General features: G+C 48.3%; 1 protein-coding gene across 4 annotated transcripts in view; it reads right to left on the minus strand.

Annotated features, from left to right (window-relative positions):
- The window catches only part of LMNA (lamin A/C), a 127,352-nt gene that overhangs the window by 44,369 nt on the left and 57,048 nt on the right, over nucleotides 1-25,935 (minus strand). Inside the window, exons 1-2 of one of the 4 annotated variants that reach the window (XM_077325250.1) lie at nucleotides 21,180-21,259; nucleotides 12,261-12,632 (exon numbers count right to left, since the gene is read on the minus strand). The exons of 1 other annotated variant lie outside the window; for it this stretch is intronic. In XM_077325250.1, the coding sequence (XP_077181365.1) occupies nucleotides 12,261-12,610 (350 nt within the window). In that variant the 5' untranslated portion in view covers nucleotides 12,611-12,632; nucleotides 21,180-21,259. Of the gene's footprint in view, nucleotides 1-12,260; nucleotides 12,633-15,913; nucleotides 16,068-21,179; nucleotides 21,260-25,935 lie in introns of those variants that run through there. 2 more of the 4 variants (XM_077325256.1, XM_077325241.1) reach the window with 2 other exon arrangements.

Below are 25,935 nucleotides of genomic sequence, written 5' to 3' on the forward strand. Positions count from 1 at the left end.
TTATGAAATAAGAGAAAGAAATAAGTACAATGGCATACTTCCACAAGGAGGACTAGAACCTTAGGTTTAACAGGAGAACGAACAGGCCTGCTGAGTCCCACAGACATACAAAGGAGGTTTGTCTGAACAGAGTATCAGGGGAGAAAGTCAATGACGCTGCGCAGAATAAGGAGACAAAATAAGGAAGCTGATAGCTGCTTTCAAGATCACTGAGAGCTTTGGAATAAACTTTTAAATAAGAACTGCATTATTACAAACCCAAATCTTGTAAAAAAGACTGGGGTGGATTCAGCCCACAGAATGCCAAAATGATTGTTGTGCTTTTTTTTAAATTCCTAATTGGCAGGCTTCTAGAAAAGAGCCCGGACCAGCCTTGGAAGCTAAACTGGATTGGCCCTGGTCAGTATTAGGACTGGTGACTACCAAGGAAACTATGTAGAGGCAGGCAATGGCAAACCACCCCTGAAAGTCTCTTGCCTTGAAAAGCCTATTTGTTGTTGTTGTTAGGTGCGAAGTCATGTCCGACCCATCGGGACCCCATGGACAATGACCCTCTGGCCATAAGTCCTCTGTAATTTGAGGAGGGAAGGGGGAAGGAGAGAAGACAGAGAGAGAGACCACCTAGAGCTATACAAGGGGGCACAAAAATGTAGTAAAGTGCTTGCACACACACACACACACACACACTCTCTCTCTTCCCATCACACGGCGACTTCCTGCCAAACTGCAACGTGCAACTCGGAAACCCTGGCATGACTGGCTGTTCCCGGCTTTGAATCCAGGGGGAGGCTGGCAGAAGGATCCAATTATAGTTAGGACAAAGCCACACCCAAAGCAACAACCAGCAGAACATTTTTGGTACACACTACTGAAGGAGGAGGGGGGTGACCACCGCACATGCTCTAGTTGTTCCTGGTTATCCGGGACACCCCTGTTTTGCCTTGGGAGGAATTTTGGAAGTTAAATTTTGCACACTAAACTTGTAAAAACTGGGGCATCTGCTTGGGGGGGGGAATGGCATGTGATACACAAGCATCATCAAGAAGCCTTGATTTCTTTTTAAACATTGTTAAATGAAGAGTGGTTTCAGAAATTAGCTGCTTTGACCCAAAACAAGCTTAACCCCATTTCTCCCACCATTCTCTTGCTCCAAGTGCCAGGCACAGGGTTCCCCAATGCATAGATGAGGGGTTTGGAACTGCAGCATGGGATTCGGATTTTAAGAGGCCAACCGCAGGGAAAGGGACAGTGCACCCTTGTGGACTCCACTGCTCCATTCAAATTTGAGGCATCTACAGGCAACTTGTTAAAAAGTCGGGGCATTGTCCCCTAAGATTGCATTCAGGTGAAAGTGCAGCCCAGAACCACTGCGGAATTAAATCTTTTATTCCTATTTTAGACGGATTCCTGTTTTAGATGGAAGTACGCTCAGCACGATAACCCACTCGCAGTGCCTGTGTAGGATTGCCTTGCCAATCTTCCGTTGGAGCTTGAAGTTCTCCTAAAACTACAACTGATGTCCCTCCCCAGACTTCCCCTGCATCAGGCACTACCCCCAAATCCCCTGGAATTCCCTGGCTGCAGTTGGCAAGTTGCAGCAGGAGTAAGCCTGCAGAATAAACCATACAGAGTCCTCTGAAGCTCTTGAGCCACGCCCACAATGGTCCTTTCCCCCCAATACCATCCTGGCGGGCTCCAGGAAGCATCTCTGCACCCACCTTGAAGGGAGGATCCTAAGCAGGCAGTAGCAGCAGCAGCACAAGAGAGGTGCCCATCTCTTCCCACACTGCCAGGGGAAGGGCCCAAGGTAGCTCCTGCAAGGTGATCATCCTAGGGACTGCAAATTCCCTGTTGCAGGCTTCATTCTAAAGCACCATAACTTCCAGATTCGGATGGAGCCACCGTGCAGGGGGAGGGGCTTCAGGTTCTCCCTCTCTGTCATTCTCCCCAGAGGTGATATTTGCCCCACTTTGGGAAGGGCCTCACTTGTCTTGAAGCCTGCGCTTCTAGCCCTGGGGCCATTTCAGGTTGGATAAATGGCCCAGGGAGGAGAGCTGTGCCCACTCCTCCTCCTCTTGAGCCACCATCCCAACCAGAATCCAGTCTCAGTGGGGCTTCAGAACGAAGCAGCGAGGCTGCCTGTTCCTGTGGCAGCCACGTGGCAGATGTCACATCGAGCTGAGACCTTAGACACACACCCACACCCAGTGGCACTCACACTGGGGCTGCCTGTCGCCTCCTTCCGTGTCTGCGCTGCCTTGCCAGTTTGGTGCCCCAGCAACTGCTCAGGTCACTCGGGTAGTAAATCAGCCCTGACAACAAACAGCATGCAAGGGAGACTCTGCAGTAACACATCATGACATGCAAATGCAAGGATGCGCATTTGAGCATGCCAGGGAAACCTTTACACTTTACTGCATGATACTGACAGGCCTGAATGAAAGACAATCTTCCTTTTGAAAAAGCTACACATGGAACATTTTAGTACACAGCTACCATCGGTATGCCTCTCTCTTGATGGCATATGTACAGTGAAAACTCTCTTCTTCATCCAGGTAAACAGTATTCGTGCAGATTGTCCAAAGCACAGCTTTGTTTGTACCCTTGCTCCCATGTCAACGGAGGCCATGCTGAAGGAGAGGGCAGGATAAGGCCCAGCTCAAACTGGCTAAGCCTTAAACAGGTTCTTGCCCACTTTTCCAAGGTACGGACTCGTGATTCATGGGTTTACATTGCATTTGTGGCAAGTCTATAGTGAGACGATTAAGGCCCTGGCTGTATCACGGGTGATTTTGACAAGCACTTCAAGGAGTATCACGGTGAATGTCAAACTCTCAGGGCAACTGAGACTAAATAAGGAATATCCCAAAGCAGGAAGGATGGAAAATGGCTATTCTGTCCGGATTCCAGCTACTTAAACGGAAACAAAACGACTGCACAATCCTAAAAGGATACACAAATGGTCATACTTAATTGCGACTGCCAAATTTATGGGCTCCGTTTCCCACATGGAAGAATTAAATTGTACAGTCCCAGAATGCCTAACCCCTAACACCAAGGCAGCCAAGTTTGCCCAGAATGCACTGGAACAAACACACTGCCAACTCCAATGGGTAAGCCAATATGGAGGGTGCCTAATATGGAGCAATAGCAATGCGGCATTTTGCACATTCGTAGCTAACAAACTCCAAAGCAAAGCCACGAGAATGGTCTCAGGAAACACCCCTTTCCAGCCTCTGCTTGAAGGTTCTCAATGCTTTTTTCGGGGGGGGGGGGGAGAAAGGGGTTAGATACTGCCATGAGCTGGCCACCACCGTGAATCTCAAGCCCTGCAAGAGGCATCTGTTACAGCAGCCAAGGGCGTTGGCTACCAGCTGCAGGAGTGAGTCAGACACGGGCTTCCCCGCCCTGATGACGAACAGCCTCTCAGCCCTTCAAAAGGGAAGAACCATCCCATTTCCCCTCTGGGCAGCCAATCCGGAGTTCCAAGCACACCATCGCCAATGGCCATTGGGTCATTAGAAAGACGCCAAGAGCAGGGACTGGTGGGAAGTCTCCCTCGTCTGTTACCCGTGCACAGTCAGCTTTCGCCAACGGAAAACTTGGCTGTCGTTTCTAGTATCACAAGCCAGTTTGGGTCTTGAAAAGGCATTCCGTTTAACCAACCATCGAAGAAGAAGAGTTGGTTCTTACATGCCGCTTTTCTCTACCCAAAGGAGTATCAAAGTGGCTTGCATTCGCCTTCCCTTCCTCTCCCCACAACAGACACCCTGTGAGGGAGGTGAGGCTGAGAGAGCCCTGAGATTACTGTCTGGTCAGAACAGCTTCTAACAGGACTGCGACTGGCCCAAGGTCACCCAGCTGGCTGCATGCGGGGGAGAGGGGAACCAAACCTGGCTTGCCAGATTAGAAGTCTGCATTCCTAACCACTACACCAAGGGTAATCAAACTGCGGCCCGCCAGATGTCCATGGACTACAATTCCCATGAGCCCCTGCCAGCATTTGCTGACAGGGGCTCATGAGAATTGTAGTCCATGGACATCTGGCGGGCCGCAGTTTGACTACCCCTGTACTACACCAAGCTGTCTCTCGAGTCTTTAATATCCAGTATTATATGACCATGAAGCACACCAGAGGTCTGTGCAGGATGCTGCAGTGACCCAACTTCCAACCTCAGTGCCACTGTAACATTGGATTGACTATCTCAGTATGCACTTAACCTACTGAATGGGGCTGTCAAAGGGCCAAACGTTTTATGGACCGAACACAAGGTAAGAACATGATCAGAGCTGTGTTTGCCCTTTGCAGTTTTCTAGGAAAAAAGCCATGTAGGGACATGCTGTACATATTGTGCATACTGCAGTATACGCAGAACGGCGAGCTACCAGGCACCAAGATTTCCCAGCGCTTTTAATGCAGGTAACTGCGGTTCATATACACTCGCAGAAGTAGACGTGAACAAGAACACCGGCACGGGGATTTTAAATGTTTCCACATAACCTAAACCTAGATGAAGTCTACTTTCTGGATGCCACCAGACCACTACACAACGCACATTTAAACGCAGTTTACTCTGCAATGCTTATGATCGCTACGCTTACCTGTGGGTCTCTATGGCGGAAAGGGCCAAGTCCTAGCTGACTTATGAAGAGAGGTGTACATATAGGTTTTGACACACAAGCCAATCTCTTTTCAAGGCCAGTGACAAAGAGAGGTGGTCTGCCATTGCCTGCCTCTGTGTTCCAACCCAGGACCTGAGGATCCAAGTAACCGGGGCCAACCCTGCTTCACTTCCAAGGACAGGTGAGACTGGGCTAGTCTGGGCCATCCGAGTGCATCTAGAAATCCCCCTGGCACTTTCAAAAGGCAGCAACACTATTTTTCACACCCACTTTTCTCTACCCTGAGAAGTCTCCAAGCATCTTACGAAAGCCGCCTTTCCTTCCTCTCCCTACAACTTGGAAGGCAGGTGGGGCTGAGAGGGTTCTGAGGGAACTGGGACTGGCCCAAGGTCATCCGGCAGGCTTCACGGGGAGGAGCCCATGAAGCATATCGGCAGCAAGACCACACCAGCTTGGTGTAGTGGTTAAGATCGGCAGCTTCTAATCCAGTGAGCCGTGCTTGAATCCCCGCTCCTCCACATGTAACCAGCTGGGTGACCTTGGGCTAGACACAGTCCTGTTAGAACTGTTCTCACAGAGCAGTGCTGTCTCAGCCCTATCTACCTCACAGGGTCTGTTGTGGGGAGGGGAAGGCAACTGTAAACTGCTTTGAGATTCCTTTGGGCAGTGAACATTAATCTTCTTCACTGAAAAGCAGCGTTTACAACTCGCGGACTGTGTTTGGCCAGCAGTTTGGGTGGCAGCCTCGAAGGCTGGCTGCCAGCAGTTTGGCAAAATAAACTTTGAGACACCTGTCAGGGAGGTCTCTTTGGCTTCCCCACCAGCCACTGGCATCTCAGAATGTTCACAAACCTTCCAGTGGCTGAAGGCAAAGGGTCAATCATGAAATGTTGATTTTTATTTTTATTAAGCCAGTGCAACGGCTATGAAGGAAGTGAAACATCGGTCTGGCTAAGGGAAAATGCCTTCTCTCTCGGCTAGCAGGAATAAAGGAAGCATGAAAGAAGACAGGGTGAAAACATACAAAACGCATACGGACAGGCAGTGGTCCCCAACCTTTTTATCACCGGGGACCGGTCAACGCTTGACAATTTTACTGAGGCCCGGCGGGGGGTAGTCTTTTGCCAAGGGCCACCTGAGCCCCTACTCCACTTGCTTTCCCGTTGGCACCCCTGACTTCCTGCTGCCCACTAGGAGGCGCTGCCAGCAACAGCTGCACAGTGCCATGCCGAGGGGGAGTCCCAGCCATGGCAGCCGCCGGAGAGCACCAAAGGTGAGCTGGTGGCAGAGTGGCAGGGCAGCCCCCGAGGCAGCAGTCGGGGAAGAGGATGAGGAGGAGCCGCGGCCCGGTACGGACTGATCCACAGACCGGTACCAGTCCCTGGACCAGGGGCTGGGGTCAGCTGCTCTATATGACAGGATGGGGCGCAAAGGCTGAATCTCATATACAGATCTTTGTCTGTACATCCCTCTTTACTGCAGTTGCGAGATTGTGTATTCAGCTTCAGGCAAGGGTGGGCACTTTAGAATGCTCACCACAAAGGAGATATGGATGAAAGAGCCACACCAGCTGGAGAGGCAACATGTACTTTCCTCAGCTGCTCCTGTGTATTTACAGACCTACATACCTTGCGGAAGAAAGAAGCCAGGTGCATACCACAGAAAAGAGACCATTAGGAAAAGGTAGACAGACTAGAGTCCAAGAACATCTTAGAGACCGGCAGGATTTTTCGGGGTCTGAACTTTCAAGAGCCAAAGCTCCCTTCTTCCATTAGGAATAGCTAGCCTGGCATTTAGGGGACACTCACACCTTAGGCAGGACACGTCGCCCACTTCCTTTCAGCCTCAACCATTCGCTCCCCGCTACGCAGGCCTCAATGAGCGTACCAAGACCTGGTGCAGCCCAAAAGCTGCGCGACACAGATAAATGGCTTGCCAGACCACTAGCTGAGCCTGATCGGCCAAGATATCAAGTGTCTGTTTCCTCCCAGCCGCAAGATGAATGGCCGCCTGCGTATCTGTGTGTGCCACTTGCAGTCTCCCTTTCACTCCACGAAGCCTTTCCATGCGGCTTTCCAAGCCATTTCTGCCAAGCTGGCCTGCCTCTGTCGCTTACAGAAGTGCCACCCATAAGGACAGAGTTCCCCAGCACAGCTATAGCAGCAGCCAGAGAACGGTCCTGAAAACATTAAACTATTCAGCCTCTTTTCCATAATACAGCTGACAACATATGAAATGCAATTAAAAGTTACAAGAATAAGGAGATAGGAAGCCTCCCTTAAAATAACCAGACCTAAATTTAGACAGGCCTCCCAAGTTACCAGACCTCAATGAGGAAACTTTTCCTTTTTTTTCCCCTTGGTTCAGACAGGGAACAAGAGACACTCAGTCTCTCAGATAAGAACTTCCAAATCCTTCTCTCAGCACCTGACCTGCTATTCATTCAAGGCACAACCTGGACTTCTGGGACTGAGCAAGACCAATTCCCAAGCCCTAAAAAAGAGAAAAGAGGACCCTCTGCCGTGAAATGCCCTTTGACACTTATTAATTAAGACATTTTAAATTTCTCCTTTCCTTTTGGCTCAACGCAGCATACAACAACAGCTGTACGATTCTTCTAACTCTGACTCCAAATTTAACGCAGAGAAAGTGTCGCGTGACTGCCACCAGGGAGATTTTGCCACTGTTGGGAGCCACCACTCAAAAGACCTGGCCCCTGCCTTTTCTTGGCCAGTGCCTTCCCCAGTCATTACCGTTTACCCCCCCAGCAGCAAGCTGGGTACTCATTTTACCGACCTCGGAAGGATGGAAGGCTGAGTCAACCTTGAGCCGGCTGCTGGGATTGAACTCCCAGCCTCATGGACCGAGCTTTCAGACTGCGTGTCTGCTACCTTACCACTCTGCGCCACAAGAGACTCTGATCTCTGAAGGTGGAGCACCAAAACAAAGGCTCCAGATGATGACCTCAATAAACTATATAAGTGAAGGAAAGCCCTTCAGACATCATGGTCAGAATTTACTTAAAGCAGTTTATAAATCAATAACAAGGCCAGGGACGGCCATTCAGTTGCAACGTGGCTCAAATTGCCCTCAGCACCGAACATCAGGCGGGAGGGCAGAAAACTACCAGAGAGGAAGACCAAGAGCTAATGAATGAAATATTATGCAATCTCTCACGCCAGCTGTGCATTCTGAGGGGGAGAGGACGTGATTGAACAGGAGACACTTCCGCACCCCAATTGCTTTGATCTTCACAAAGCGACCGCTAAAATAGACATTCCACCACCTCAGTGAAACTGGCAAGGTGAATAATTCGATTTCCCCGCCAGCCGCAGCCCTTCAAGCCTCGCCTGCACGCCCTTTCCAGCTCTCCCAGGAACTTCGGTCCACAGGCACAGTCGAAATCAATGAATTACTACACTGGCTTCCCACTCCTCAATCACAAGTCACTTTGTTTGCCATCTCACAACAAGTCTTATCCTGGCAACCGGTATCGCTGCACTGTTTGCCAAGCCAGGCGGGTAATTTCGAGGGAGGCTTTTTATCTGGCTCAGCAAATGGGAAACGACCAGGCGGCTTCCCCAAAGGGGTGGGGAAGGATTTGCATCTGGGGCTGTTTGCAGCGCAAACACACAGTTGCCAAGGGAGCAATCTCACACGCGTTAGCAAGAGCGCCCATTACTCCAAGGCGCGGCACAGCGGCCAGTGACTCAGCCACCCAAGAACAGGGCGGGCAGCTTCAGGCATACGGGACCGGTGTGGGTTAATGGCTGAACAAGTTACAAATCCAGACATTCCTGATCACAATCTCACTTCTGTCACTTGCTCACTTAAGCGCATCTCAGAGTATTTCTCTCAGCCCCAAACCGGAAAACAGGAACGATACTGGCCTACCCTACAAGATTGTTGGAAGGATCACATCACAAGATGAACACAAAGCATTTTAAATGTACATCCTTTATCACAGCTCATACTGCCAAGATGAGCACTGCTTGATCCATGGGGCAGGGAATTCTTGTGTTGCTTGGGTTCCATTCCCATATGTATCTAAAAAGAGCCCCAAATTGAAAAGATTCCTGCTGACAATTATGCACACGAAATCCATAGGGGATGTGTAATTACCAAATATTCTGCACCAATTTGTTTCTTCATCTTTGTTCTACTTCACTGCCTTTGGAACAAGCCATTCCAAGCCCTACTCTGTGTTTAGGAGAACAGCTACAGAAAACACAACAGAAAGAAATCGGGGTGCTCAATGCTTTCATGACAATCTCTTCCCCCTTGGCCATAAGACTTACTGGTTGACCTTGAGCCAGTTACCGCTTTTCTCTGCCTAACCCAGGGTCCCCAACATGGCGCCCACAGGCACCATGGTGCATACCAACACTTTTCTGGCACCCATCAAGTGTTTTTAGAAAGTGGGTGGGGCCAGGTAACACTTTTGTCCAGAATCCCAGAATTTTTTTAATGTTGCTTTGGCAGCAGCTGCTATCACAGCACAAGAATCTACACCATCTTACTGAAATTCAGCTGTGGCAATTATATTGTGTCTGGCTCCACCTCCTGCAACTGCCATTTTGGAGCATCCATTTTGTTGTTGCACCCACCAAGCTGTGCCAGAATTCCAAATGTGCCTGCTGGCTCAAAAAGGTTGGGGATGCCTGATCTCACCCACCTCGCAAGGTTGTTGCCAATGCTGAGAAAACACTGAAAACCTACAACCACCTGGCATACCAGCAGCAGAGAAACGAGTTGAACAAGAAACTTCAACCGCCCCATTTCACAGCATGACCTTGAGAAGCAGATCCGGATGCTGAAAAGGTAACTGGACGTCAGGCCAGACTGCAAGCGGCCTTTGGAAATTTGATCTGAATGGTTATGTATTCCGTACAACTATAAAATTGATACCTGAGCTTGTTTTAGGTAATTGCGCTTTAAAGAGAACTGGTGTGAAGGGCGGGCTTCACTCCTGCAACCTCCCCCTCCTGAAGGGATTGCAGATTAAGCAGTGCTAAGCAACAGGAACGACCATCCGAGCACCCGGCAAGGCCATCTTTAAAAAGCTCAGCCCCACAGCACACAGCGCCTGGATCTAAATGCAGAAGCTTGCATTGTCAGTCGAGATGAGCACAAAGTTTTCTAAAGAGGGAACCTACGGCGGGGCATGCTGGTTAAATATAAAACAGTGAGCTGCTTTCAGAGGCATCTGTAACAGGCAGCGTGGGCTTTGAATGAGACTACTCAGGATTACGGGGAGCGCTGGCTAAAAGTTTAAGGGTCCTGATTCACTACTGCCAGGGATGCAGAAGTATCGTGCCCTTCCAGGTCTGTTCAGTTTCTATCTGGGATAGAAGAAATGGCTTGACAAAATCAAAGTTCAGTGAGTCCTGGGCGTGACTCGCTGGATACCTCTGAGAGGCTCACAAGAAAATTAGGAAGGCAAACAGTCTTTCACTGTTTTTTGTTCCCTGCCATCTGGTATACTGTTCCCAAATATGGAGGTTTCACTTAGCCAGAACAGCTAATGGTCACTGGCAGACCCATCCCAACTTCTATCAGATCCAATTATTTTCATGCTAGGAGGAACAGAGGAAGCTTCCCTTTGATGCTTCTCAAATGAATGGCCTGGAAGACCAATTCTGAAACCACAGAATAATGTAAGAATGCTAACTTTCTATGTTATCTGAGTCTCATGGTCTCTGCCAGAACTCAGTTGCACTGCAGAAGCTGAGGCCAGAGTAGACAGAGGCCACAGTCATGCTATCAAACAGCATAGAACATGGTCACTAACCATCACATGCACACACACGTCTGTGAAAATCTGAGCTTCCATTCAAAACAGGATACATGTTATTAGTCCTCAGGGTTGAAGAAGAGGCAGGGGAAAGCCTAAGATCACCGAGGCTGAATGTTTGGAAACAGAAATCCTTGGGGAGGGCGATAGTTACTCTGCCAACTTCCCACTCCTTTGCCACGGCTGCCAGCTCTTGTGTCTTTGTACGCCCATGGCTTCTGGGTGTTCAAGTACCAACCTTCCAGCTCATGATCAAAAAAGCTTGGGATCACCACACCCTACCATCTCTACCACAAAAATGCAACCAGCCTACAGTGCACTGTGTCCTGTAATCTGCTTTAACTGCATAAATTATACCAGTTGCAGAAATCTGGAGGGTGGGGGCAGGTTAAAATTCCACCCCCCCCAAAAAAAAAAGAAGAACGGCTTAAGACAAAAGGAAAACAGAATGCAGACAAAATCTAAATTGGACACAGATTATTTGGAAGGCGACTGTGATGCTAGGGAAGGAAACTCAGAGAATGTTAAATCTCTGTGAGATTTTGGTTTCAGCCCTTTCTCCTAAGCATACGAGTGAAGTGCAGAAACAAAAATTCCACACCTCAGGCCAGAACTATGGGTCTTCTTAAAATTCCCTTCCATACAGCTCTGCCCAACCACAGTGAGCAACTGTCAAGGAAGCATTTCCATTCAGACTTAGGCTTCACCTATAACTCACAAAAATGCAAAGGATTAGAAAGAAATCCAAGCAACCCTGCAGGGCACATGCAAAATTAAAGCCCTAGCTAGGCTGTCTCTGCTGAAACCAAGGCTGGGACTGAATTATCAAATGGACAGAACTGGAAGGAGCTGCTCTCTTTCTGACTTAGAGCAGCCGGGGTTGCCCTGAAATCTGCCACGAGTTCAGTGCGCCATTTTGCCAGGCACCCCCAAAGAGAGCCATAGCCACCAAGATGGAGGTCAGAGAAAACCATTCAGGCAATTCCATCACCAAAGGTGAAAAAGAAGGTGATCTACTGGGAGACCCTTGGCGTGACCTGCCTAGCAAAGGGGGTTCAGAACCCGATTTAGTTCTGTTGGCAAACACAAAAAGGGGGATGGATTTCGGCCGTCTTTGACTTGAGCATGCTGAAAGACACCCCCACACTGGATTTTTAGGGGAGGGAACTTGGTCGAAGCAGCTGCTCTTGGGAACCACAAGGCCAGCCTCCCCCCACCCCCCACTGACTGCCTCCTGGGGCCCAGCCCTCATTTCCAAGGGCTTTCCAGGACACCGAGAGAAGCCACAATCGGACAGCTGTTGGGCAATGCCGGAGACAAGGGCTGTTTCTAAAGGGGGGGAGCCTTTCCCAAGGGCCCAAGGAGGATCCCTGTGAACCCACCTGTGCTTCCAAACCCTGGCATCCTTCCCACGGACAGAACATTGCCAGCGCGGTCATTCCAGGCTCGTGCCAAGGACATGACGGGGCCAGCCACACAAGCAACACCTGAAGCCCTGGAAAGGCTCGGCTTGTTTAAACGGGGGAGATATTTCCCCTGGGCAGCTCCCCTCTATGCAGGGAAAGAGTCAAGGAAGGCGCTCTCCAGCCGGAGAATGACATTCTTCTCCCCGCCTGCGCCCTCGGCCGCCGACTGCCATGTCCCTGTGCGGTGCGCAAAGACAAAATCCCATGACGCCACCTTCGCCGGCCTCCCAGCCCTCACGGTCCGCCGAGGCTCCAAGCACGCAGTTCAGGGGGAGACGGGCCCTGCTTCCCGCACAGCCCGGGAGCCCCTGGCCGAGGCCGGCGACCCCCTAGCCCCCAGCCCACCCCAGGGCGCCGATCCCGGCCGGGGCACCCACCTGGCCTTGAGCTCCTTAAACTCCTCGCGGACTTTGCTCAGCTCCAGCTGCAGGCGCGCCCTCTCCTTGGCCACCGAGTCGAGGGTCTTGCGGGCGTCCGCCAGCTCGGTCTCGTAGGCCGACTTGATGCCGGTGACTTCGCGGCTGACCTCCTCCTCCGACTCGGAAATGCGCAGGCGGAGGCCGGCGTTCTCCGACTCCAGCGAGCGCACCTTGTCGATGTAGACGGCCAGGCGGTCGTTGAGCTCTTGCAAATCTTCCTTCTCCTGCAAGCGGGTGATGCGGGCCGGGGACAGCGGGGTCCCGCCGGCCCCGCTCCGGGTGGCCCGCTTTTGCCCGGGGGTCTCCATGAGGGCGGCGGAGGTTCAGGGCCTGGCAACGACAAGGGACGGCGGCAGAGTGAGGGCAGGGCTCTCCGGGCACCTTGCTCCGCGCGGCTCGCCGACTGACAGTCTGCCTGAGTCACTGCCTTGGAAAGAGCAGATAGATATATATATATATTTGGGAGCGGGGGAAGGGGCGGGCGGGCTCAGGCGGCTCTAGCTCCGCCCCTGGTGCTGATTGCCAGGCGACGCTGCCGGTCGGCTGGCCTCCTCCGCCTCGCCTCGGCTCAAGGGCGTTTGACGCCGGGGCAAAATGGGAACGGCTGATCCCGGCTGGCGAGAAGAGGAAGGGAAGTGGAATCTCGCTCGTCAGACTTCGCACCCAAGCAACGTGTGGTTGTCTTTAAAGGGGGCCACGGTTTTTTTTTAAAGGCCGTGGGCGGGCTGTAGGGTGAGGAAGGAATAGCAGTTTGCACATGCTCAGAGGTATAGCATCTTGAGCCACGGGTCTCGTTTTGGAGTTGAAGCCAGGTTCCGATGGTATTTTAGTTAGGTATGAAATAATTCGTTTGTGCCTGCCTTTCTTCCCAGTGGGGACACAAAGCAGCTCGCCTAGTCCTCTTTTCCTCCAGTTTGTTGATTGGATTTTTAGGCCGCCCTGTCCAGCGAGTCTAGAGGTGGCTAACAACATTAAAAAAAACCCATACATTCATAAGAAGTATAAAAACCAGTTCCAGTTTAAGACAGCCTCCAACACTACCTCAAAAGCCAGGGATCCAGTAGGCCTAGAATTTAGATTTACACATCCAGGCTTAGATGAAAGGGGAGTAAGGAATTTTTTTTGGGGGGGGGGAATCCAGATGTCAGTAGGCGCATGCCTTGGCCTCAACCTTATGCCTGGGGGAAGAGTACTCTTTTGCAGGCCCTACAGCATGCTGGCTGCTCCCATAGGGTCTGGAATAGTCAAGGGGTAGCCATAGGCCAGGGGTAGTCAAACTGCAGCCCTCCAAATGTCCAAGGTCTACAATTCCCACTGGTGGCACAGTTCTGCTTCCCAACCATATTCTGCACAATCATGCCATTTCTCAGGTTTCTCAAAGCCTAAGAATGTATCAGGGGTTTCTCAATGGTACAAAAGTTGAGAAAGGCTGTACTAGTCGGCCCGGTGGTTGGGGACCACTAGACTAGATGACCCAGGAGGTCCCTTCCAACTCTATGATTTTATATGCCCACCACACACACACACAGTTTGTCTGCCAACAAACACCCACTTCCCCACGTTGGTAATTCAGCTAGCAGTCTGAAATTGTGGCTAAAAAAAATTCAATTTGTTTGGGAGCCACATTCTTATGACACATCAAAACAAATATGCAACTCTCAATGTACAAAGGCTGATTGTCTCAGCAATAGGAAAATTAATGCAAAAGCCATTTTGGAGGACAAAACTGAACAGCAAACCAGAGTTACCACTCTGGCATTTTTGAAAACTAAACTGGACCTGTATTTCATTCTGAGGTACAGTCAGAAAAAGTAATTGTTAAGCAGTGGGGAGGGAGTTTGCATAGACATTATTTGGCTATATATAAATGCTCTTTTAAAAAAGGGATACCTTCAGGCAGGGAAAACACTCTGTATATATTCAAAATCAAATGTAGTTTGTATAGAAGTGCTTTGTTCAAGTTGCTTTCTGTGAAAAAGATATGGCATAATCTAGTGGCAAAGACACACTGACCTTAAGGGTATTATATTGGGGGGGGGGCAGTGCATACACACATGCATGCACATCCAGTTCCAGAGGAAAGACATGCTTAGAAATGCCAGGATGTTAAAAATGAGTTGACAACCCTGATGCAAAAAGAGGGTTGAAGAAAGGGACCCTGAGGCTTCTGGTACCCAGAAAAGCGCTTCTGGCTCAGGAAGCGGTTCACTTTTGACCCACATATTCCTTAGTTTTCAAATGCTGCAGAAATTTTGCTGATATGATACCATAGGAACCAGGAGAAAGATTTGAGGTGTGCTGTTTTCTTTTTGCCTTGACCTGGATGGCCCAGGCTAGCCGTATCTAGTCAGATCAGGGAAATTAAGTAGGGTCACTCCGGGTCGCTATGCAGAGAAAAGCACTAGCAACCCATCTCTGTGACCTGTTAGTCTTTTGTCTTGAAAACCCTAAGGCAGGGGTAATCAAACTGCGGCCCTCCAGATGTCCATGGACTACAATTCCCATGAGCCCAGTGGGCTCATGGGAATTGTAGTCCATGGACATCTGGAGGGCCGCAGTTTGACTACCCCTGGGGGCCGCCCTAAGTCAGCAGACACTTGATGATTCTTTACATGAACATATTTTGGTTTTAACTGAAATGTTTCAATCTATTATTGTAAACTGCCCTAAACCATGAGGAAAGGTGGGACATATTATTATTTATTTACCTGCCACTCCCATGTAGGCTCGTGGCGGGTTACAGATGTCCAGTTAAAACCCCCATTAAAACCCTATTAAAATGAACAAAAATTCAAATGCAACAACCCAACAATATGTTTTGATAACTAAACATCTGAATTGAACCTTGCCTTTTGTCATAAGCGCAGCAAGCAACATTAGCTGAGCTGCTTCTCCACTAGAAAAGGGGAATAATATTACTGGCCTTCCCTGCAGGGCTACTGAATGGGCTGAGAAAATGTATCTGAAACACTCAGCTCACAAATTGCTAACGTCAAGGGGGTCAGATCCTTGTGGAATTGTGAACCTGGGTTTGCTTGGGCCAGCCCACCTTGCAGGGTTGTTGTGGGGGTTGTTGTGAAGGTAAAATGATAAGAAGGCAGAGAAGATAACTATGCTCTCCAACCAGGAGCTTCTGGAAGCAGCATAAAAAAAATTCCTCCTTCCTGATATCATAAAAATGCAGTCCTAAGTCTTTCTAATTGGGAAGTAGGTCACCAAAGCTGCTGTGGAAATAAAGGGAAAGTCTCTGATCGTAGCTTGGAGGAGCTACTGGACTCGAAGCCAGTTTTAGACCAGCAAGCCACTCTGGTGGTGTCAATGAATACTTGGGGAGGGAAGAAGAGAGAGGAAAAGAACACCAGGCCCTGTAAAGGACCGAACCCTCTGTAGAGCCTTCCCACCTGCACCGCCCAACATCCAGGAGTGCTGTTGCTGGTGAAGATTTTACATTCCCACCCCCACCACAGACTTTGGGGAACTACTCTCTGGTGGGACCTCTGTCCCCTCCACACCATTCCTTAAAAAGAACTGACCCACAAACAAAAAGAGTGGTCCCAAATCAACCCCTTCTATGGATGTCTCAGCAGTTTCACCTATGTTAGCTTACTTACCCTTCCCCTGATCAACAAGGAAAGATCACGCCGAAGCCACTTTTCTAATTTAGGAGGCAAATTCCTCTGTGTCTTGACCTGCACCAGCACTTGAATGCTGAGTAGAATCCAGATTCCACATCTGCAGCAACTTAACTATTTATTACCTTTTTTTAGTTCACACACTTGTGTTGCCCTCCAGCCAATGAAAGGCCATTCTGGGCCTCTTTCTAAGACACTTCCTCTTTTCTTATTGGCTGCCCAGGTAAACTGAGACTGCTCTTGATTGGCTCCCATGACTAAATAGTTTTGATTGAAACTTTCTGGTTGTGATCTTGTGCATAATTTTAAGTGTGTTATAAACTATAAACCTGTATCCCAATCCTATGGTTTCCTTTCCTTGGGGACTTTTCATTCAGTGAAGAAAAGGCTCAGCTACAATTAAAAGACCTTGAAGTAAGCATTCCATTGACCTTACTCAAAGATAAGCATGCAAAAGTGTGCAACTTAATGTACTTTAAATGCAGAGTACAAACATGTCTTTACTTTAAACACATCACTTTTGCACATAGTGATTTTAGAGTAGACTGCATAACAGCCGTTCTTAACACATTCCTTAAGAATGGTTCCTCAATGGTTCCTCCGGAGAAAAGGTTAGCCTGTAAGTTTCTAGTCCTCGGGTTTCTCTCTCTACTAACCCTAGACTACTTTGACGGTTGCCAGTTAAGGTTGCCAGCTCCAGGTTGGGAGATACCTGGAGATTTAGAATCATTAAACTGGATGATGGGTCATCTAGTCCAACCCCCTGCATGACACTCACAACTCTATCGCTCATCCACTGTAACCTGCCACCCCCTTAAGCCTTCACAGAATCAGCCTCTCTGTCAGATGGCTATCCAGCCTCTGTTTAAAAATTTCCAAAGATGGAGAACCCACCACCTCCCGAGGAAGCCTGTTCCACTGAGAAGTCACTCTGTCAGGAACCTCTTCCTGATATTTAGATGGAATTTCTTTTGCATTAATTTCATCCCATTGGTTATGGTCCATCCCTCCAGGGCAAAAGAGAACAACTCTGCTCCATCCTCTATGGCACCCTTTTAAATACTTGAAGATGGTTATCAGATCCCCTCTCATTCATCTCCTCTTCAGGCTAAACAGACAAAGCTCCCCCAACCTTTCCTCCTACGTCTTGGTCTCCAAACCCCTCACCATCTTTGTTGCTGTCCTCTGGACACGCTCCAGTTTGTCTACATCCCTCCTCAACTGGGGTTTGTAGGTGGAACCTTAGGAAGCAACGTTTGAGGAAGGAGGGACTTCAGTAAGGTATAATGCCAGAGAAAGCAGCCATTTTCTCCAGGTAAACTGATCTTTGTCATCTGGACATAGCTGTAATCCCTGGAGATCTCCAGCCATGCCTTGGAGGCTGGCAAACCTATCTCCAGTCCAAGTACTAACCAGGGCCAGTCTAAAGCACAACTGCATGCTGTGGCAAGTCAGACTCCTTAGGTCATGCTTTACTGGAAGTGATTCCCTAGGTGGAACAACTAACCATACAAGACCTTATCTGATGAAGAACACGAAACAGAGCCTCAATCCGGAAACTCCGTCCCCTGCCTTTTTACAAGGTCTAACCAGAATAAAAGAAGATACTTTCCCACTAGTTTTCTTGCATGAAATTTATTTCATGTTTGAAGCATAGAGCCAACACAGGTTCTGATAGCCAAATGGAACCCGGTATTTAGAGATAGTGTACCTCTGATTTCTAGATGTTCAAGACAACCACTGGATAGAGGATTTAGCCTTCATGCCTTTCTTGTGAACATCCCAGAATCCAGAGAGAAACCCTGAGGTTTCTTAATGGCCCTGGAAGGGTTTCCTGAATGGGTGGAAGTTAATTAATATTAATTTATTTAGTGGGTGATATGTCCATATGTTGACCCATCACACCCTTCCCAAAATGGCCAGTGATGGGCCTGGAGGGGATGGGAAGGAAAGGGGCCCTGGGTGGGTGTGCACACAGCTATGCTTCCCAACCGTATTCTGCGCCACTATTGGGGCTTCTTGAAAGGCTGACATAGAAGCTCAGTGTTACCCAGCAAAGCGATAGTTAGGTTCTTGTGGAGGCTTGCTATTCCTATTAATTATGATAACTAAATGGAACCTCTGGGCAGATCAAGATTGCCAAATGCCGGATGGCAAATAACAAGGGAAATGGCCAGCCAGGTATAGTGGTTAAAGAGTTGGAATGTCAGGTGCCCTTTCGAATCCCTCTCTGGGCCTCCTGCTCATCCCCCTTTTTTCCTGTTCTCCCCTTCTCCAGCGGGCTCCGCCTAGAGGTGTTAAAAAACATAGTTACTCTTATCACTGCCTTCCTTCCCCCGCCCTCCCTTTTCTTTCTTCTCTCCGGGCAGTGAGATCTGGTGGTCCACTTTGAAATGTTGAAAGCAGGAGCAGACCGTCCAGCCTGCTGGCTCCAGCAGTTTCACACCTGGCTGGCTTCAAACACTTCCACTCCGGAAAGGGTCTTTCCTGGCTCTCCTGTTGGGGGGAGGGAAAGGGTCTACTCATGTGCCTATAAAACCTGGGTCCGATCTAAGAGCAGTCAAATATCCTGTATTACTTGTTGCCTTAGCTGAGTGATTGTCCTTGTGTCCTGTCGTCAATAAACCAACTTTCTGGTGAAATGCTGGGTGTCGGTAGTCGCTAGGCTTGGATATCGAGGAGGGTTCCGCAGCTGCACTATTTCCTGGGGTTCGCGACATGGAATATGATCTGAATCCCTGCACTGCTATGAAGCCTGCAGGGGGTCCTTAGGCCAGGCACACACTCTCAGCCTAACATACCTCACAGGGCTGTTGTGAAGGGATGCAATGGAAGAGAGGGAATCAATGTAAGCAGCTTTGGGTCTCCATTGAAGAGAGAGGTGGGACATAAATAAAGTAAATAAATAAATAAAATCCTTGTTTTTGTGAGGCATCTGGCAAGAGTAGGTAGATCTCTGACCTACGCTAATTCTGCACTTACTTTGTTTTTTTCCATTGTCAATCCTGGTGAATTTAGATTGATTTGAACCTCTTTACTTTCCCCTGAATTTCTGCACTTGATTGGGGAAGCTCAGAGGGGGCAGGGTAGGTGAAGTCCAGCTGGCATTAAAGGAGTGTGCTTTATTTCTTTTGACTGTCTATGGAGAAGCAGAAGCTGCTCCTCTCTTTCTTTCTTTCCTTTCTTTCTTTCCTTTCCTTAATGAGCAGAGGCGGGGGAGCTGAGCCAGCAGCAGCCTCACAGAAAACTCTCTGCTGGGAGAAGTGTGGGATTCTGGAGCGCAGTCACTTTAACACAGATTCCAAAAGGAGGGCAAAAATAAATCTTGGGATGGGGAACTAGGAACGGGGAACTTGCAACAGGGAACCAGGAAGTATTTGAATTAATGCAATGGCCAATCAGGGAAGACTGCTTTGCTACGAGGCATGGGGAAAGAAATTAATTCACTAAAAGGAGAAATCTACACACTTATTGATGGTGATTTTCCAAATATTGAGGCTTATATCCACTCCTGGATAACGCGGGGGAAAGGTAGGGTCGCTGCAGATCAATCATGCATGTTGCAGAGGAAAAACTTAAAGGACCCCAAATCAAAATGGAAATCGAATTCAGTGTAGATGGGAGGGATTTATTCAAGCTTGGAGTGAATAAAAAGCCCTGTGCAGACTACACCCTGGTTGGATTCAGCATGTTCTTAATGGTGAGGCCCTGCATCTGCCTTAGACCAAGTCAGGCCATTGGTCCATTTAATCCACCAGTGTCTTACCAGACTGGTGATGGCTCTCCAGGGTCTTGGGTATGGTTTGGTCTTTTCTCTGCATTTGATGCTTGAGGTCTTTTAGCTTGAGCTGCCAGAGGGTATCTGCATGCAGGCAAAAAAATGGTTTTCTAGCGAAGTTTTTGGGAAACACTGGGGCTGTTTAGAAACTCTGGAATTTCTTGTAGAGAGGATTCAATATAGGCAAGATTTCTGTCCATTGGCTTGTCTAGTACCGCTAGGAGAAAACACTGCACAAAGCCCATGGTTCCTTCTGGTCAAAATGAACTGGCCACTGAACAGACCACTCCGCCATCAACTGCAAATAAACTGAAAATATACCTGAGACCAGCCTCCAGAATACATGAAAGGCCTGCCACAAACAAATACATCTGGAAAGAGATCTTTGCAAGTGCAACCACCAAAAGGCACCATTTAGTCTTACTGAAAGTAGGGCTGCCAACTCCAGGTTGGGAAATTCCAGGAGACTTAACAGCAAAACTTGGGGGGCAGGGAATTCAGCACACCCTCCGGTGCTATGGCACAGATCTCCATAGTGTGGAGATCAGTCCTAATTCCTAGAGAACTCCAGGCCACACAAACTGAAAGGGATCCAATGCATAATGTGGTTTGTAGGATGGAGTTGAAAAAACGTAAAAAACTCTACACTATTGCCATAAAAGGCTATAAGATGTACACACATCTCAAAATACTTGCAAATTAAGCCCCAGCCTTCAAACACAGCCTCAGCAACTGGAAACCCCTCTCTCTCTCTCTCTCTCTCTCTCTCTCTCTCTCTCTCTCTCTTTATCAGAAGCATTTATATCCGGCACAAACTCTATGCATGTAGTTCCCAAGGCAGCTTAAAATATAAAGAGTGATTAACATCATAGTTAAAAGCATTAATCATAATTAAAATCACATTATAACATTAATTATTAACCACTTACAATTGTTAGTGATTTGTCAATAATAACTCTACCCCCCCGCAAAACACACACATAAAAGACCCAACAAAAACAGTCACTAGGCCAAAAGCCTGAGCAAACAGGAGTTTTCATCTGGCATCAAAAAAGAACACGTGGACAGCTGTGAGGACAGAGTTTCACTGCAGAGAGGGCTTTCTCTCACACATATAACCACCCATCATGCCTTTGAGGGTGCAGGCAGAGCTGTGTACACAGAGAAAGGCCTCTGCAAAATCTCACATGGGGTGAACCGTCGATTCTTCTAATCGTAATGACCAAAACATGGAATTCCTGAGGCTATATATCCATAAATTGTCAAATAAATCAATTCCAAAATTCAAGTGTTTGTTTATTTCTATAATCATAAATGTCTTTGGCAACCAAAACGGGGACACCTGTTTCCCTGAACCTTCTTCAATGATTGCTTCTTTGTTCTGTAATATAAATGCCATGTAAAATCATACAGGAAACCTTACAGATAACAATTGAAGCCTATGAAATAAACATGTTTATAACATACCTCAGTTTGGAGATTAATAATTTTTCAAAATGCAAGTAGGCTTACGCTCTGTTGTAATGGGGTTGCTCTACTGACATGCCCCCAAAGGGAATCAATTAACTGAACTTTTAAAGGTTAACATGCATAGAAGAGTATTCTCTAACAGGTGTCACGCATTTAGTCAATGTAAAGATAGGAACATGAGGAGTATTCTATCATAAAGAACAGCCTAAGTTCCAATTAGTATTTAAACCTTTAGGAAATAAGGTATTAAAAATTAAAAATGAAATAACATTCACGTTGTTGTAAGTACAGTTGGTTCTTTTTATCATTAAATTGACCCAGTTTAATTTTTTCTATACCAAAGAACTGAAGATGAAACTCAAATACTTTGGCCACATCATGAGAAGAAAGGACTCCCTGGAGAAGAGCCTAATGCTGGGAGCGATCGAGGGCAAAAGAAGAAGGGGACGACAGAGAATGAGGTGGCTGGATGGAGCCACTGAAGCAGTCGGTGCAAACTTAAATGGACTCCGGGGAATGGTAGAGGACAGGAAGGCCTGGAGGATCATGGTCCATGGGGTCGCGCTGGGTCGGACACGACTTTGCACCTAACAACAACAACAACAAATACCAAAGAAAACAAAATTGTCTCATGTTTTTTTCTCAATCCAATGCTAGACAATGGGGGGCATCTATGATATGGTTTCGGAGACGACATCTATGCTCTATGATCTGTGTTTTTAATGCTCTTGTAGACATTTCCACATATCCTAAACCACATTTGCATTGAATCATCTATGACATTTTTTTTAATCACATGTAATGAAATCCTTAAAATTAAAAGAAAAATTATTTGAATTAGTATAATGATCCATTTCTCACATGTATTTACACACTGGGAGCTGGTGGCTCTAGGCGGCTTTGTTGTTTTTAAAGGCTCCAGCCTATAAAAATCATTCCTGGCAAGTAGAACCCTCACAGAACAAACCAGCCTGCCACCTTTCTCTCTTGCAGGGAGTCTTTTAATTGGAGAGGGCATTCAAAACTGGCATCCCTAAGGTTTCCAGCTCTGGTTTGGGAAACACCTGGAAACTTCAGGGGTGGAACCTGGGGAACCTGTGGGGAGGGATCTCAGTGGGGTATGATGCCATCAAGTCCACCCTCCAAAGCCGCCATTTTCTCCAGGGAATTGATCTCTTACAACTGGAGATGAGTTCTAATTCTAGGAAACCCCCAGGCCACAACTGGAGATTGGAAACCCCTACTCCCACCTGCTCTCTGAAACAGCTGGGCTTGCTTTATTTATCACCACAGGACTGCACCAGTTCATTTATGCTGGATGTATACATATAAGCCTACAACACAGTTGCTACGGGGAGGCCAAACATCCTTCTGAAGAGTAATGAAAAATGAAGGAAAAACCGACAGCCTATTTCCCAGCAGCACGGGAGTGACTCATCCTGTCGCCAGGGCAACGTATGCGCACGTGCATGCACACACACACACACACATGGCCTTTTATGAACAAGTAATCTAATATCTCCCAGTCGTGGCATGGCAGGAATGAGTCACTAAATCCCAGTGAGCAGGGAAGTCTCTCTTCCCACACCCCGGCCCCTTTTTTATGTATTTGCATGCAACTCCCCTCTGCCCCATTGAAGACCAAGTTGTCTGCAACTTTCAAAAACCTGTTGCTCCAAAGAAACCACATGAGAAACCCCTGTGCAGGCACAGGCTGACTTCACAGAATCATAGAATCATAGAGTTGGAAGGGGCCTCACAGGCCATTTAGTCCAACCCTTAACGCAAGATCAACTTCAGGCTCATATGGGCAGATTTTGTAGATTCCCCGGGGTCCAGCAATCTGATACAAAGCCGAAAAGCACACTTAGCGATTGAGATGTAACCGATTTGTGCCAAGCGATCCTTTTGCTGATGGATATCAGAACCCGGTGACAATATTCTGTCTTCTGTGCACCACATACAGTAGTTGTCTCCATCCTCTCCTTGCCTCAGAGCCAAGCTAGATGTTATGGCTTCTGAAAATATTCTGGGGTGAGGAATGTTCACAGAACCCAGAATGGCTAGTTTGGTTCTCCCACAGGGTTGCCAACTACCTCATGGGGCCTGGAGATCCCTGGAAAGACAACTGATCTCCAGCTGATAGAGGTCTTTTGCCCTGAAGAAATCGGTTGCTCTGGAGTGTGGATTCTGTGGCATTATAGCTCACTGAGATCGCTCCCCTCTTCAAACCTTGCCCCCACCCAGCTCCATCCTCAAATCTCCAGGTTTATCCCAACCTGGAGTGGGCAATCCTACTTCTCAGTTTCTTGTAGCTGCCATCCTCCCCACATCACTGGAAGGCTTTGTCACTCTCGTGATATGTAGGGTTCCTCCAAGCATCAGTTCATCTCAAGAAAATGGCTGCTTTGAAAGGTGGATTCTTTAGCACTCTAGTCCCTCTCCTTCCCAATCCCCACCCTCCTCAGGGTCCACCCACAAGGTCCAGGTATTTCCCAATCTAAAGCTGGCAACCCTAGTGATATGCCAGTTTCCTGTTAAATCTAATACTGATTTAATTCATTTATGTGTGTGTGTGTGTGTGTGTGTGTGCAATTATTATTATATTTATATACCGCCCTCCTGGAAGGCTCAATGCAGTTCGTATTTAAAAAATCATTTATATCCCACCTTTCTCCAATGAGGACCCAAATCAACTTGCATCATTCCCTTCTTCTCCATTTAATCCTCACTGCAACCCTGTGAGGTAGGTTAGACGGGGGCGTCATCAACCCCTGGGCCGCAGCCCGCTGCCAGGCCACAAAAGCCTCGGGAGTGGGCCATGCCTCCCTCTCCCCGCCCCCCCCCAGCAAGAAGATCACCAGGCAGTGAGCAAATCGGCCGCCAAAGAGGCTGATTAGCTCACAGCCCGATGAGCTTCTTGCTGAGGGAGGGGGGGGGAAAGAGGGAGGCGCAGCCACCGGCATGCCAGCAGTGCAAATGTGCAGAGCTGCCGCGCATGTGTGTTTGCACCCGCTGGGGGCACAAACTCATGTGCGCGGCAGTTTCACCCATGCATGCATGCACAGAACTGCCACGCATGCACATTTGCGCCCCTGCCAGGAGCGCAAACGTGCTTGCATGGCAGCCCTGCGTATGCGCACATGTGAAACTGTTGCACATGTGCGTTCACGCCCTACTGGGGCGTGAACGCACACACCTGACAGTTTCATGCATGCCTGTTTGCGCGGGGCTGCCGCACATGCACAGCGCCCTGGGCCACCCTCTCCCCCCACCTACCGGTCCGCAACCAGGAAAAGGTTGCGGGCCGCTGGGTTAGACTAAGAGAGTGTGTTTAGCCAAACCTTCCAAAAGTGCCCCTGATAGCCCAGTGTGGAGAAATAGTGGCCGTGGCACCAACATGGCAGAAGCCACAAACATTTGTGCCTTCCCAAGCACAGAAGTGCTAAGACATTTTGAGTACAGTCTCTTCCAAAAGATCATACTGAACGAGATTTTGGGAGATAGATTCAGGTGAGTAGTTGTGCTTACACCTTGAATTAAACATGGATGTTCTTAGAGGTGCCACTGGATTCTAACTTTGTTCAGATTCTAAAGGGACTGCTAAGCAGGTTGCACTTACCTGTAACTGCTGTTCATCGAGGGGCCTTCTGTGCAGGTATACATGAGACCGCATTTTCACAAGCCTGCCACGGAGAAGAACTAGCAATTTTCTAAAGCTCCTGAGAGTGCTCACCACACCCCTCACAGAGGAGGCTGACTTTCCTGCCTAAAGTCATGTGATGTGGGAGAGGTTAGCGCTCTCCCCTCATTTCCCCTTCCAGCTGCCAGGACAGGTAAGTTAAAAACAATCAGCAGCAGCCCACAGAGGGAAAGGAGGAAGGGATGTGTGGCTACACAGAAGGCCACTCGATGAACAGCAGTTACAGATAAATGCAACCCTGTTTTCATTTCCGTGGCTTCTGTGCAGTCCCACATGGGAGAATACCAAGATCACTCACTGTGGGAGAGGGTGTGGGTTAATTAGTGGAAGATTGGTTCTAGGACCACTTTCCCCACAGATGCCTCTCTACTGGTCAATGCCCATCAAGTAATGGTGACCAAACAGAGGTCACCACACTGCAGACATCATCCAATGGCAGCGCTGAAGCGAAAGCAGCCAAGGAGGCTTGGGCTCTCATAGAATGTGCCACCACTTTCCATGGACAGTCTACATTAACCATAGTGTATGCCTTCCTGATTGCAGACATAATCAATCTTGAAATAGTCTGTGCAGAAGTAGCTTTCCCTTTCCTTGGGCCACTGAAGCAGACAAAAAGTCTTCTGTCTTGTCTAAAGTCCTTTATCCTTTGTAAATAGAGTAATGCCCTCCTAGCATCTAATGTGTGCATTAAGCTGTCTCTGTCATTAGATGGGGTTTCGGGGGAAAGTTGGAACTGTGTCCTTCTGGCCCAAATGAAATCCTGAAAACAGCTTCAGAAGGAACCCAATACTGGAGCATAAAACTACCCTGTCCAGGGGAAAAGGAAAGGTGGGTAACACGAGAGCACTGCTTTCTCCTCCAGCCTCCAGGCATCCCCAAGTAAATTTTGTTCCCTTCCTGCTCTGGAACAAAATAGGCCAAAATAGCGAAAGGTTTAAGTGTGGAGTGCCCCATAAATCAAAAATGGATGTCCTGAATGGACCGTTCTTGTGTCCCATATGCACCCCTCTTAGTGCATCCACCAATATGCTCAGATGACTGGCAATGTGA

Source organism: Paroedura picta, chromosome 1 (assembly GCF_049243985.1).
Source record: "Paroedura picta isolate Pp20150507F chromosome 1, Ppicta_v3.0, whole genome shotgun sequence".
Lineage (NCBI taxonomy): Eukaryota > Metazoa > Chordata > Lepidosauria > Squamata > Gekkonidae > Paroedura > Paroedura picta.